The sequence below is a fragment of the Brachyhypopomus gauderio genome, chromosome 19 (assembly GCF_052324685.1).
Source record: "Brachyhypopomus gauderio isolate BG-103 chromosome 19, BGAUD_0.2, whole genome shotgun sequence".
In the NCBI taxonomy this organism is placed as follows: Eukaryota; Metazoa; Chordata; class Actinopteri; order Gymnotiformes; family Hypopomidae; genus Brachyhypopomus; species Brachyhypopomus gauderio.
The window spans coordinates 13,743,415-13,758,812 of record NC_135229.1 but is presented as its reverse complement, the minus strand read 5'-3'; the positions used below and the strand labels follow the sequence as shown (position 1 = coordinate 13,758,812).

Genomic DNA, 15,398 nt, shown 5'->3' with positions numbered 1-15,398 from the left:
TAAGTGCCTGGAGTACTTCAATTAGAATCAAAGAGCTGGTGGAATCACAACCCTGGCAGTGAGATGAAGAGGGACACGCGTGTGTGTGTGTGTGTGTGTGTGTGTGAGGTGTGCTGACCTGCGGAGGCTACTCAAGGTGTCGGTCAGGGCTTTGACCCTCTTCAGCGTGGCGTCCATCTTGTGTGGCTCCTCCTTGAGGAAGCGTACGGCCTCCACCTCCACCCGCAACACGGAGCGCATCTTTAGCTGCAGGGCTGGAAACTCTCCTGAGACACACACACACGCAGGCACGCACAAGCACACACACACACACACACACACACACGCACATGCGGGCATGACCATTCAAGCTGACTGCACAGGCTTGTTTCAGCTCTCCTATCTTCAAATCTATTTTTATTATGAGGTAAGTCCAGATAGGGAAATAGGAATTTGAATTCACTTTTCAATTACTTCACTTATCATTGTCATTAGATGGAAGATATAATGAGCAATAATAACAGTAGCTATATCACTAGCAACATTAGCTAGCTAATCAACAAACTCAACCAAATTTGCCCCATGTGTTTTGAAGTACTTCCTGAACTACAGACTTCAGATGACTGCTCTGTCTTAAGATCTTAATGAATTAAGTTTACTATAAAAGCTCACCTTTCAGTGCAGCAAGAGTCTCCCCCACCGTCCTCAGAGTGACAGCCCCCTCCTCCACGTCCCGCAAGGCGATTGGCTGCTGAGCTGAGTCGTTCTTCAGTCTCTCCACATGATTCTCCAGTTCTCTGTGATGTAACAATAGAGTGGGCGGGGCTTAATTCTAGCTTCAGATCTTTCGGTCAACTCCTCACTTTGTCTACACATTGTCTAAAAGACCACTAAGAACAGACCAACTGCAAACTTTTGAGATTGTAGAGGCAAACTTCATCCTCATTACTATTCTTAACAAAGCGGTCAGACGGACGCAAACTGAATGTCTTTCCACACAAAGCCACAGAGGCCTTCATCACAAGGACTGGGAAAATAACCCCAGTAAAAAGCTTCATACATAATGGAGCTACATCACCTACTGTTGCAATACCTTTTTATGGCAGTGTAGCTCTCATGCAGGGGTGGACAGCAGACTCTATGCTGAGCATATGTCAAAAGTTCAACTTTGCCCGCACTGCCCAAATATCACTTCACAGGTTTTTCAGAAAGCTGAGACCGTGTGTTGAGAGAGTCAAGAGAGTGAAATCCTTTGAGCTGAAACCTGTTTGACACGCTCGGAGAATGTTTGCTGATGGTCTTGAGAGAGAGAAAAAGAGAGAAATACAGAGAGAGAGAGCGAGAGAGAGAGAGAAAGAGAGAGAAAGACTCTGGGTGTGGAAAACCGAAGGGTGAACTTAGGAGGGAAAATGACTGGAAGAGGACCCAACCCTTCCCAGAAACATGAGCTCTACGCGGCTCGGTGTGGGACGTGTCCTGCTGTAAGGGCAGCTGGGTAAAGACCGGAGCTCCTGGACACGTCCTGCGTGAGACGTCAGGCTAAGGGGGAGCGCGGCAGGGAGCCGCTCGCCTGTGTGTACACTGAGCCCAGCGCTCGGGAGTGTGCGTGTGTGTCTGCGTGCGTGTGAGGGAGAAAACGATACCTGTTGCACCTGATTTAGCTGGGGATCTGGAGGCCTGAGGGGAGTCCACAGGGCACTCCCAGACACAACAACATATCCTACTTATTTGATTTTCAGGCACACGTAGCCTAGTTGCACAATCGGCCCTGTGTGTCGTGAATACTGGCACAGAAGGAGCTCTTCTTACTCACTTGCAACTTCGTAATTTTCTTTAAAGGATTTTATTAGCAAATAAATAAATTTGCGCTACAACATACGTATTTATTGTTATAGATATCTATGAGTGAGTTAAAAATAGATGATTTGATGGGTGATTCTTGAAGAAGAGAAAAAACATGACTCGGGAGTATTTGGGCCATTGTATACAGTGCTGACTGCAGCTACAGGGCTGTAATGAATAAACCTGCACATCGGTTTTGATTTGGGATTAAATTTGGCCCATGGTTTTTTTAAGGTCAATAATGTTCTTCTCCACATTCTCATACGTGTAGCCTGATCTCGACAACTCTACCTGTCCACGCTGCTATAACCACATCCAGGCCATAAAGGATTTACACAAATGGCACAAATGGACAATGGAGCAGTGGTGACAACAGCAACCCAGGAACACAGTTATTATCTGCTGCTGTAGTCATAGGAGTGATAAACACCAAACACTGGCATGTTCACAACATTTTACAGACCTCCTAACATCCAGGATATGAGCAGCTTCTTGCCTGGATGTGACCCAGTCCAGCCCTGGAGGACATGTTGGGCAGGCCCTGAGCTCGGAGAAGCTTGGGGAATCTCAGGGAAGGTCAGGAAAGGTCAGGGAAGGTCAGGGAGGCTCAGGGAAGGTCGGGAAAGGTCAGGGAAGGTCAGGGAGGCTCAGGGAAGGTCAGGAAATCACAGGGAAGGTCGGGAAAGGTCAGGGAGGCTCAGGGAAGGTCAGGGAGGCTCAGGGAAGGTTGGGAAAGGTCAAGGAAAGTCAGGGAGGCTCAGGGAAGGTCAGAGAAGGTCAGAGAGGCACAGGGAAGCCCCCGGTGTGGGCTGCCTTACCCCAGCTGAAGCAGCAGCTTCTCCTCCATGGAAACGTATCTGTGTCTTTCCTGCTCCACCTGCTTCCTCTGCTTCTGCACGGGGTCGTCCAGCAGACGGAGCTGCTCACCCACCCTCTCCGTCAGCACCACCTCCGTCTGCTGCAGCATCTCCCTCACCACCTCCTGGTTCTGCACCTGAGGACACCAAACACGTCTGATGCACCGCACACGGTTGTTCTGGCACACGGGGGGAAGTCCTGGGCTTTTCCGACCCGGCTCTGTGGAGGGCTTCTGGTGGAGTTGCGTTTCTATTGTGATATAATGCCCTTGGCTGTCATATTCAGCTGTTGCACATACTCTGCAAGATCAGCTCGAACAAGCCCGTTCTGACCTGCCTGAAGTGGTTTTTTTGGTCCTTTTTTTCTTTTCTTGAGCGTCTCTGTACTGATGTAGAGTTGATCCTGCACCAGCTCCCCTGATCACACTCACCACCCACTGTACTGTAACCCACTACCAGGTACACCAATCCGATAGGTGCGTGTGTATTGTTTCAGGCTCAAACAGGTTTCTCCATGTCCCAACGTTACAGCTGGGTTGAGAGTGGGGCCTCGCCTAAAAAATACCCAGCACCTGCAATCCTGTGGCCAGGAACTGATCGCCGATCAAGGGCTAAAGCGCGTCAATTGAAGGTCTATAGTCTACAACTGTACACTTTGAAGTGGTTTACTTAATAAAATGTCTGGTGGATGAATTTACTGTGATTTGAAAAACACAAGAGGGAGGGGCTTGAAGTGGGAGGGGCTTGAAGAGGGAGGGGCTTGAAGAGGGAGGGGCTTACCTGTGTCTGTCTGAGCTGCTGCAGCTCCATGCGGAGGTTGGAGACATTCCTCTTGAAGGTGCAGAGGAGAGGGCCAAGGGCCGGGTCACCAGACCCAGGAGGAAAGGCCCTGGCCAGGGGATGGGCCTGGAGGACAGGGCTCTTAGACCCAGCCATGGGGGACACTCCTGCAGAGCAAACACACGGTCAAACAGCCACTGGGAATTGTCCATCTGGCCTAGGACTATGTGAACAATGTCTCCATTGCACACTTTACTTTTGATGACCACATCAAATGAACGACTCAAAAATTTTTAAGCTGATTAGAAATACTTGAGGGAAGACTGAGCGCCTTATAATTAATCTTAGTAAGTTAATTAATACACTTATTAATTAATCCCCACTCGGGTGTTTGAATGGAAGACATACTAACCACCGCTGGTTGTCCCGAGAGCCAGGGGTTCAGAGACTTTCTCACTGAAATCAGAGATGTTTAGCGTTGGTTAGATGCACAACCTGACGCAGTTTCATCCACCTTGTTATTGTCCCAAGTAAAGCTCACAGGTTTAGGCTTGTATGGGGAAAAAAACCCCAAACAAATCCTTGAATCATGCCGTATAATGCAGCGTTACTCCATTGCCAACTCACAAGTTTATAAGCTCAGCTTGATTTGCTCAGCGCTGGCAATGGCGTTCAGGGCTTTTCTCTCTGTGAACTATCAGTGGGTTTCTGGATCATCTGCTCTAGTCTGTGTTTCACTGCTGGTATCGAGTCGCCCCCTTACTACATCTTACCTGCCGTTCTCTTTGACACCACTGGTATTTGTCCCTTTAAAAAGTGCATGCTGTACAAGACCAGTCAGACTAGCTATCTGCTGCTCCATAGCCTTCATACGCTCGCTGAAGAAAAGAGACAAAAGGTTCATTTTGGCGGTACACTGGCATTAGGGCTACATACGTTCTCCCGCTAAAAATACACCAGATCGCTCGAGGGGTGAAAGCAACAATAGTCCGCGTCAATGGCTCTCGATTACATTCGAGCGTATTCACAATACGGAGAGGTTACAATAGCAGGGCGGGATGTTGTTTAACTACGATGTGGGCGTCAGAAGCAGCACAGGTCAGCAGTGCCGGGTTCAGGTCCGTGGGGCAGCCGGGCCCCCCGCGACACTGAGCTCAGCTCCGTCCCTCTGGAGGGAGGGGTCAAACGAGGGCGCGTTTTGGCCCGGTGCTGTCCGACATGCGAAACGCAAAGCCAATCACGGCCCACGTCGGCCGGGGCGTCGGTGAGAGGCAACGGGTCTTAACTGCTGTATAAAAGTCAGGTTTTCACGAATGAGTTCAGATGTGGTTAAGCAGTTCTGAACCTTTCAGGGAGCCCAAAACAGGCGTAACCGTGCACATGCAACAGTTCTGTTCATGCATGGTTTTAAAACAAACATGGAGATGCATATATGAAATTCAGACTTACCCCTGAGGACCTGCTGTTGCTATGATCCCTTGAAATGGCCTGTCTGCGTGACCGTGGGGAAGGTCAACGAACACAGGGGAGGCCACGGTCCCCCTCATCCTGCCCACCACCTCCAGGGTGCCGTTGCTGTCCTTCCGGAAGGATCTACGCGCATGCAGTGACCTCTCCGCTCCCTGCGCCAACATGTGGGCATTCTGGGACGGGTGGACGTCAATCATTCTGACCTCACCCACCCTCTGAGGGGAAGAGGGCGGGGTCTTGGAGCCCAGCGGGACGTGCGGGTTCTCGGAGTATTTGCGGGACCTCTGCCTGTAGAGGGAGTGCTGGGGTTCGGAGACTTCGGCGTAGGAACCGAGGGACTTGGCGTGCGGGCGACGCTGGAGAAACACCTGCCCGTCGGGCGCGTCGCTGGCGTGGGTGCCCTGGGAGGACGCCACGCTCAGCCGGGCCTCGGCCAGGGCGTAGGGGTCGGCGTACAGCGGCGCGGCTCGGCCGCCCAGGTCTTCGTCGGGCTTCACGTCCCTCCTCTCCAGGATGGCGCTGGTGCACGGGGGGGCGGAGCGGGTGCCGGGCACGCTGGACTGGCGCTCGCGGGGCAAGGTGGCACCGGCGGGCAGCGCCATCCCGTACGGGAAGCGAGAGGGTGACGGAGGCACGGAGCGTCCGCTGGGCGGAGACAGGGAGCCCTTGAGACCGCGGACCGGACTGTGGGGCGGGGGCAGCGTGTGGAGCATGTTCTGACCGCCCGCCTGCTGTCTAGCGCTGTAACGGGGGAGCTGAAAACACACAGTGGACTGTTAATGATTTATACAATTTAGATATTTAACGGTTCTTTTGAAAGACGTTATGGTCTTTAGAAATTAGGGTCAGTACTGTAAGGGTTGTACATTTGTGATTTGACTTTGTTAGGATATAGGAAATAATTTTTTATACTGTAATTTGAATTCATTGTTTTCCTTTAATTTATTAATTGGAGAGAGATTCCCTGAAAAAATAAAGTGTGTTTATGTCCACAGCTCTATACTGGAAAAAAACATTAGTGTTGCAAAGATCAAGCATCCAACAAACTGATTTTAATGGCCTTATCGTGGAATTACTGTACAACTAGTGAAACGTCTTCATAGGTTTGTGGTGTTATAAGACGAAGCTGTTCAGAAAGAGTTGTTTTTGTATTTCACGAAAGAAACCAAAACTCCAGACATAAATGAATCATCAGCTTGTGTGACTGTTGGTGTGATTAAGGCTCTAATATAATGGCAGTGTGAAAATGGAACAAAGGGCTTTGAGTGGAGCAGTTGGCACTGGTGTAGCCCTGCCTGGACCTGCCCTCACACAACGGGGCACGCTCCAGCAGGAGAGAGAGAGAGGGAGGGAGGGAGAGAGAGGGAGAGAGTGAGGGAGGGAGAGAGAGAGGGAGGGAGGGAGAGGGGGAGAGAGGGAGGGAGAGGGAGAGAGAGGGAGAGGAGAGAAAGGGAAAGAGAGAAGAGAGAGAGAGAGAGGGAGAGGGAGGGAGAGAGAGAGGGAGAGAGAGGGAGAGGAGAGGGAGGGAGAGAGAGGGAGAGGAGAGAAAGGGAAAGAGAGAAGAGAGAGAGAGAGGGGAGAGGGAGGGAGAGAGAGAGGGAGAGAAAGGGAGAGGGAGAGAAAGAGAGAGAGAGAGAGAGAGAGAGAGAGAGAGAGAGAACGCCCGCAGCTGATTCGGCACTCAATCCGTCACCACCTTCGCCATTAGCGAAACAGAAGGAAGAGCACTCGGTCAAAACCTGACAGGCTCCCTAATGCTGTCAGCCATACCAACGTTTTTGCAAGAAGCATAACAAAATGTTGTAGCAGGAAGCTGTAAGCAGTGACATATTAGTGACACGGCTACGCGGCTTCGTTCATTACTCTAACCATGAATATTAATAATAACATTAGCTGGACAGACGGTGGCCTGCGAGGAGAGGCCCTGGCTTTGACCTGGACTCCACCCAGACCCCTCAGGCTCCGCCCACTTAAAACATCGCCTTGCCCAAAGATGAAGGCGGGGCAGGGGGTGTGGCTAAGCAGACGAGACTCCTTTAGCCTGCTTACCTGTCCCTCTCAGTAGGGGAGGCATGTTTGAACAGGTGCACCTACACATTTGCTTAAACTACAAAGTGAAATACGAAGTTGTTCACTCTGGTTTTCTCATGCGACCACGGGCAGCTAGACGTGGGTTTACACGCGAAGTCAGCAGCACCGTCAACATCTCAGCACTCAGGAAGAGACTACAGCACCTGTGAACATTACTGCCTACGGACTGACTTGTCAACGGCCTATTGAGCTCTTTAACCCACAGGTAACCTGTGAAAAGACAAAACGCAACTGGGTGATTTCATAGCAAACAGGTGCGTGACATTAGCGAGCTTGTTGGCACACGCCGGTCTTCTCACACCTTCACACAGTGATTGACAAATAAGTTTGTTTATCAGGTTCCTATCAGGGCTCTGATCTCACTCTCACTTCAGGAACGCGAATGGCTCATGACACCGGTACCAGGAATGGCGTAAGGTCACCACGGCTGATGACAGCACGCCAAGCAGCGGTTTACGCTCCTGTAACGCTGCCCAGGCATGTGTGTTGTCCGCCGGGCCTTTGAACAGGTGCTTCAGCATAACTGCGAGGGGGGGGGGGGGGAGAAAATACAGCTTGCTGTTTGTGAGCAGCTGAATTGGAAACACGTGTCAGGAGAGTTCCTGGAGAACCTGAAGATCAGAGAGTCTCAGCACCGTCCGCACCACAGCTGTTAGCCAGAAGACCGTGGCCTGACCGTCACCGCCAACATCAAACCAGACCAGCACATCTCTGGATCCTCGGATAATCCCAGCAATATTACAGCAGATTGTACTCGTCTGGACAAAACTAGTTCAAATATTCATCTTCTCTCTTTTTTCATAAATGTAAGCCGTTAATATTTTTTCTATATCTAGAACTACAGGTTCTGTAGATCGTGAACTACAGAATGTCTCATGATCCACAGCGGCCTCTGTGCCCAAACGAACAGAAATTGCATAAGTTCTGAAACGTACAGAGGTCTCTCTCTTCAAAGATTCCTGTGGCATATCTAACATGTGCTTCAGAACTTTTTTAATGTGCCTGCATTACTGTGTAAATAATCAAGAAAGCAGAGGTGATGAGACCAGGTAGTATTAAATGAGACGGTCAGGTTAATGTGCCTCTAGCAGCATGGTTGTCTTTCCTTGGTGCAGAACCTTTAATGGTGGGTTTGGGAGTATCAGAGTGTAGGAGTCCTGCGTCTCACCTCTACCAGATCAGGTCACTGAGTGTGAACCAGTCTCACTTCCCCAACACACAGTCTGCACCAGGTAGCAAATACCCAAATACCTGCTGCTCTCCTGCTGTTAATAAGTGATTATGCGTCGGATGGGACGGACAGCCACTCCAATAATTGTAGTTATTAACTACGATCTGTGATGATGACATGGTATCAAATACATGCATTAGCATTTTTGTAAATGGCACCTGCGATTTTGGAAGTGGAGCGACTTCACGGTGAATTGACGCCTGGAGAAGGCCTCACACACACACACACACACACACACACACACACACACACACACACACGTGTTGAGAAGGCCTCACACACACACACACACACACACGTGTTAAGAAGGCCTCACACACACACACATGTTAAGAAGGCCTCACACACACGTGTAAAGAAGGCCTCACACACACACACACGTGTAAAGAAGGCCACACACACACACGTGTTAAGAAGGCCTCACACACACACACACGTTAAGAAGGCCTCACACACACGCGTGTTGAGAAGGCCTCACACACACACGCGTGTTAAGAAGGCCTCACACACACACACGTGTTAAGAAGGCCTCACACGTGTTAAGAAGGCCTCACACACACACACGTGTTAAGAAAGCCTCACACACACACACACACACACACGTGTTAAGAAGGCCTCACACACACTCACACACACACACGTGTTAAGAAGGCCTTACACACACACACACACACACACTCACACGTGTTAAGAAGTCCTCACACACACACACACACACACACACACACACACACACACACGTGTTAAGAAGGCCTCACACACACACACGTGTTAAGAAGGCCTTACACACACACACACACACACACACACACACACACACACACACACACACACACACGTTAAGAAGTCCTCACACACACACACACACACACACACACACACACACACACACACACACACACACACACACACACGTGTTAAGAAGGCCTCACACACACACACGTGTTAAGAAGGCCTTACACACACACACACACACACACACACACACACACACACACACACACACACACGTGTTAAGAAGGCCTCACACACGACTCACATTAGAGCGCCAGACTCAGTCTGGTTACAATCACAGCCGCTGCTTCACTCCAGATGCTAACAGGAATTTAATGGAGTCAAAACGAGACCAATGTCTGGCCTCCTGATTACAGGCAGAATTAGTGCTTGAACTTACATAACCAGTTCCTGCAATACGCAAATCAAAACTGGATATGTAATATTTAAATATGGATGATCAGTATTACTATAGAAGTAATATAACCCCAACATGAGAGGATATATAAGCAAACTCATGATGACAATAACAAAGGAAGCCCCCCCCCCCCACTCCACACACACACACACACACACACACACACACACACACACACACACACACACACACACACACACACACAGCTTTTAGCATGCTGCTGTTTAGATTAAAACACAATTAAAACACAATATTACAAAGAGACAGTCAGGTTCTAGCTGCAGTAATGGGTCATAAACACTGAGAGAAGGAGGGAGAGAGAGAGAGAGGAGAGAGAGAGAGGAGAGAGAGAGAGAGAGAGAGAGAGAGAGGGAGGAAGGGAGGGAGGAAGAGAGGGAGGGAGGAGAGAGGAGAGGGAGGGAAAGAGAGAGAGAGGGAGAGAGAGGAGAGAGAGAGAGAGAGAGGAGAGAGAGAGAGAGAGGAGAGAGAGAGGGAGAGGAGAGAGAGAGAGGAGGAGGAGAGAGAGAGAGAGGAGAGAGAGAGAGGGAGAGAGGGAGTGTTCCAGCTCACCCTGGTGTCTGCGGTGCCATTGAGGGGGCTGTGATTGAAGGCCTGGGCGGGGTCTTTGTGATAGACCTTCAAACAGGAGTGTGCCGTGATGTTTCTGTAAATAAGAGCAGGAGCTTCAGGTCAGAGTGACCAACTCCTACAGACGTGTGGATCAAATGACCAACATGTCTGAGTGCCATTGTCTACAATCTTTAGGTCTTGGCTCCATATGAGGCAGAAAAAATATGATTATTGGGCAATAATAAATAAGTGGGAAATATATTATTATTAGAAGAGTTGACATTACATTAGTGTATTACTTTTCAGAGCACAGGGCTCCTGATGTAAACATGTAACTTATACTTGGAGCGTAAAATTGACATTTACGTTAAAATAGCTGTAGAAAGAAAAATAAATAAAAGCGATTTGTTTTGACAGACAGCTCAGGAGCGTGTTGACACAAGTCTGCTCCCCACTGCTCTCTACAAGCCAAGCCCAGCTCCCGTGTACCATAACACACACACACACACACACACACACACACACACACACGCACTTGCTCGCACGCATGCACATTGGTGTGATGGATCACCCTCCCTTTCCTGTTGCCTTGTGTGTGAAAGGTGCAGGAGTGTGTTGGGTGGTGTGTTCTCCAGTCACACGGGCTCCTCCCAGCACGGCCACTCTTACGCTCTGGCACAAACACACCGCCGGTGCTGGTTCATAACGGGGCACAGCTAGCTGCTTTTGTGGTGAAACTGCCACAACTTACAACACTGGGACAAATTTTCCAATCCGAACAACTGGAATCTCCAAACTGTCTACAACATTGGAGAAAAGTCAGCATGTGCAAAAGCTGAGAGATGTTCCTCTCAGTTCTTCGTACTGAGGGAAAGTTATCTGACTGGGAGGGCAGCACCGTGTGAAATTAAAGGCTTGATTAGCACCAGCATGTTCTGCCTTGTTACATTCTTGTGGTAATATAATTTACTTGGATAAGGTTGTTTGTTTGTGTGTGTTTGTCTGCTCTTCCGTCTCAGTGCCGTGGCCGTGTCACAGAACCAGGTGTCATCGCCCTCTGGACACAACTGTGACACAAGACTGTGACACAAATTTGTTTTAAGCGTGGGTTGGGAAAATAGACTTATTATTATGGGAAGGAACTGAGTTAAACATTTTAACCCAGTACCTCATGAAGCAACACGAGAGAGTGTAACAAAGTATCTGGAGTGGTTTTAATTCACATTGTGTAACAAAAACACCTCCAGTGGAACTGAACACTATTCTTGAGACATCCGCTGTGAAGACTGAACGTTAGAGATACTGTAATATATCCTCTCCCTTATGTTGCCTAACTAGAAGATTAGCTTGTGTCAGGGATTATACTCTGGATGGTAAAACTGCAGTGACTGTGGGGGCATACTCTTCTTTTTGGTGAACATTGTTGTAATCCATTAATGCACCTTTAACAGCGTCTGCACACATGTACTCTTTTTATGAGATTACGACCCCGCTGTTAGGACACCGAGGCCTGACCTCTACGGCTAAGACGTCGCAGCAGCACACAGACGGCGCTCCACACCCACCGGATGTCGGTGAGCTCGTAGTAGACGTTGCGGACGTGGTCCTTGATGTAGACGGCCACGCTGGGCGACTCCAGCATCTTCAGGGTGAGCTGCTGGGGGAAGGCGCTGACGAACAGAGCTCGGACCGTGTCGGCGCTGGTCAGCTCGTTGGGCATGAGGATCTGCCTGGTCTCGTCTCCATACTGCAGGAACAGAACCCCTGGAGAGACGGGTCACAGGTGGCGTGTACCATTTAACATGACGGCTAGGCGTACTGCAGCCCTGGCCAAGTGCAGCACTGGACTGGGTTGTGCCTCTCGGCTCTATGGCTTTGTCAGTGCAGTGGCCTGTTGCCAAACCTCTCACGCTCTGAATGGGATACACTGGAGCAGGATAAACCCATTTTTAACACATAAAACAGCCTGAAACCCTAAAGCATCAGTTGTGAGTCTCATGTTCTGAGCTCCTATATCAGTACCTTTCTCGCTGTGTGGTATGCGATAGCGTATTTGTGTGTGGAGAGCTGCTTAGAGCGGCTTCAGTTTGTACGGTGAGACCCGAAGCTTGTTTCAGAATGAGCTCCTATTTTATTTCATGAAAGAAAAGTTCATAAACTACCAAACATGAAATATTGGGAGAGAAATGTCTTTGACCACTTAGATCTCCACAGTAAGAGCTACCAGCTGAATCTGAGCTCGGAGACGGAGGCTTACAGATGCTCGTGGAATGTGCAGAGATGTGGATCTGGAGACCAGAGCATGTTGAAGGGAAAGAGAGAATGTGTAGTATTTGTGTTTTTTTCAGTCTGAGATTCAGCAAGGGCCAAGCTTGGCGTTTGCCGTCTGTAATTATCGGCTTAAACCAACATTTTACTTGCTGCAATATAAACTAAGTGGACAGTGTGGGATGTGAGTGTGTGTATGCATTTTTGTGTTTGTGTGCGTGTGTGTTAGTGTGTTCATGTGTTTGAAAACAGTTGCTGCAAAGCTGCCAGTCCATTAGATGAACCTCAGCAGAATTGAACTGATGGAGCAGCTCACAGCTCACATGCAGACACAGTTCAGTGTGGGGTGGTTTAAAGTTCGGTCTCAGCAATGCCAAGCGTCTACTTAAAACGAGGAACATGTGTGGCGTTGGTATACTGGGCAGCAGCTCGAAGATCTCTAAAATAACCCATTTAACATGAGTAATGGCTTTGCTCTGAAACCTGAGCTTATCTGTTGGTATATCTTACACACTGTCCCTGGGTCTCTTCTTGTCTTAAAATGTTTCTGCTTAAGAAAAGAAATCAGACTATTCATACAAAATAAGTTTTTTTTTTAAATAACAGTTGTCAAACATTTATAAGATCTTACAGAACGACACAAATACTAAGAGGCACTTCTGTATTTACGCGTTTCATTGTTGGACACAGCGTGATACCTAAGGATCTGTCCTTGGTCTGGTTGCTGGACTTGACCACAGGGAGGCTGGCCCGGGTACGGCTGCCTCGAGTGAAGGTGCTGGTAGCTTCTTCAGACATGGCCTGCACAGACTCCAGCGAGGCCAGTAAAGGCGCTTCACACTGCTGCCCTGCCCAGGGTTGGGGGTTTCCACTGACCTGGAACACATAACCGCAGACACAAACCACCTCAGCATCGGTTCTGTGGCTTGGATCTATGTGAGAACAGGCCTGGATAAGACCGATTACTAATAGTATAGGACAGGGTGAGTTTCTGGATGAGTTATAAGCTAAATTTTAAGTGCAGTAAGCAAAGATCTGGTGAAGAAGATATGAGACAACTCAATGTTTTTCCAAATATAACCACACCGTGATTTATCTGATGAAACTATAAGAGAACTTGTAGAGAACATAACATTTACTCTGTACACACACACACACACACACACACACACACACACACACACACACACACACACACACACAATAACATATTAAACAAAAGATTTTCCAATGATAAAATTTGGCTATGTGCCCTGTGAAGACTGAAATATCCTCTAAAACAAACAGAGCAGTTAGTGAAAAGGTTTGTTATGAAATGTTAAAATTATCACCTATGTGGAAAAGCAGATTTCATGTCATTACACGTTTCTGTTGGAACCATGTCCAATCTGTCAGGCCGGTCCACACACACCGGATCAGGACATGAAGCCCGTCACATACACAGAACACAGGCGCGGTTGTCCTGCTGGGCTCGGAAGGCCGTCTGCCCACAGAAAGCCGCCACGGCACAGAGCAGCCAGCAGGGGTCCCCACCTCTCCGATTACACACAGCATATACAAAATACACAGTGATAACTCTCAACACGTTCTCAGGTCAATATAGATTATATGTTTTGCAAACAAAAAAAGTGATTTATGTTCAGCGGAAGACGAATGATAAACACACACACACACACACAAAAGCCCCACAGGTTCATGTGTTTTGGCCCAAGCCCTCAGATATGAATGAATGAATATTCAGTTTATATAGCACCTTTCAACATACCCAAGGTTGCTTTTACCTTTTTTTAACACAGGTACAACTCTTACACAACCAATCACACACCAGCGAGAAGCGGCAGCCAATCACACACAGCGTACTCTCTACCGGGATCCACAGCCCCCTGGGGGACTGAATGGGGTGCAGGAAGGGGAGAGAGGACAGACCCTAGTGACAGAGCACCATCCACCACTGGGCACACCCCACCCCACACCCCACCCCACACCATACCCCACACACCACCCCACCCCACACCCCACCCCACACCCTACCCACCCCACACCATACCCCACCCCATACCCCACACCCCACCCCACCCCATACCCCACACCCCACCCCTTATCATACCCCACACCACACCCCACCCCACACCCCACCCCATACCCCACCCCACACCCCACCCCATACCCCACACCCCACCCCACCCCATACCCCACACCCCACCCCTTATCATACCCCACACCACACCCCACCCCACACCATACCCCACACCCCATACCCCACACCATACCCCACCCCACACCATACCCCACACCCCATACCCCACACCCCCACCCCACACCATACCCCACACCCCACCCCAGTGCTGAGAGGCCCACATTCTAACCACCAAGCTGCCGTGTTGCTCTTATATCGTCTTTCTGCAGTGTGTTTGTATAAATAAGTAACTGAAGCGCACAGTTATGCTTTAGCTGATTTGCTCCTCACAATAGGTGTTTACGAAAGGGAAGAAGGGAGGAGACAAGGAGCAGATATTTATGAGAGACATGTGTGAAGACTGGGAGAGGCAGGACAGCTCCCCCTAGAGGCCAGAGGCCATCACTCCTGCTGTAGTAGGAGACAGCAGCACAGGGACAAGACCGCCAGAACGTCACAGGCAAACACACACGTACGCTCATACACACACACACACACACACGTACGCTCATACACACACACACACGCACACGCACACGCACGCACACACACGCACACGCACACACACGCACACGCACGCACGCGCACACGCACACACACACGCACACGCACACACACACACGCGCGCACACACACGCGCACACACGCGCGCACACACACACGCGCACACACACGCGCACGCACACGCGCACGCACACGCACGCACACATGCACGCACGCACGCACGCACACATGCACACACGCACACACACACAAACCTAATTCTCAGTGCTCATTTGCTACGATCATGCTGCCAGTTTGTGCTCAGCGTTCAGTGACATACCTCTCTATCTGACTCACAATATATCATCAAACAACTTAAACATGTTAAAACAGTTCCTGAAGTGACAAGAAAGACTTGCTGACGTTCTTAACAGCGCTCACATCACCATCAGCACCAAA

At 49.5% G+C, this 15,398-nt stretch overlaps 1 protein-coding gene across 5 annotated transcripts in view; it reads right to left on the bottom strand.

Annotated features, from left to right (window-relative positions):
* LOC143483040 (sickle tail protein) overlaps positions 1-15,398 on the bottom strand; it is a 61,179-nt gene that overhangs the window by 6,937 nt on the left and 38,844 nt on the right. For 4 of the 5 annotated variants that reach the window (XM_076981717.1, XM_076981718.1, XM_076981720.1 and 1 more), the window contains 10 exons: positions 12,979-13,156; positions 11,578-11,776; positions 10,013-10,106; positions 4,908-5,683; positions 4,232-4,336; positions 3,871-3,914; positions 3,459-3,625; positions 2,640-2,815; positions 652-776; positions 119-266 (listed from right to left, as the gene is read on the bottom strand). In XM_076981717.1, coding sequence (XP_076837832.1) covers positions 119-266; positions 652-776; positions 2,640-2,815; positions 3,459-3,625; positions 3,871-3,914; positions 4,232-4,336; positions 4,908-5,683; positions 10,013-10,106; positions 11,578-11,776; positions 12,979-13,156 — 2,012 coding nt within the window. Of the gene's footprint in view, positions 1-118; positions 267-651; positions 777-2,639; positions 2,816-3,458; positions 3,626-3,870; positions 3,915-4,231; positions 4,337-4,907; positions 5,684-10,012; positions 10,107-11,577; positions 11,777-12,978; positions 13,157-13,611; positions 14,166-15,398 lie in introns of those variants that run through there. The other variant, XM_076981721.1, reaches the window with a different exon arrangement.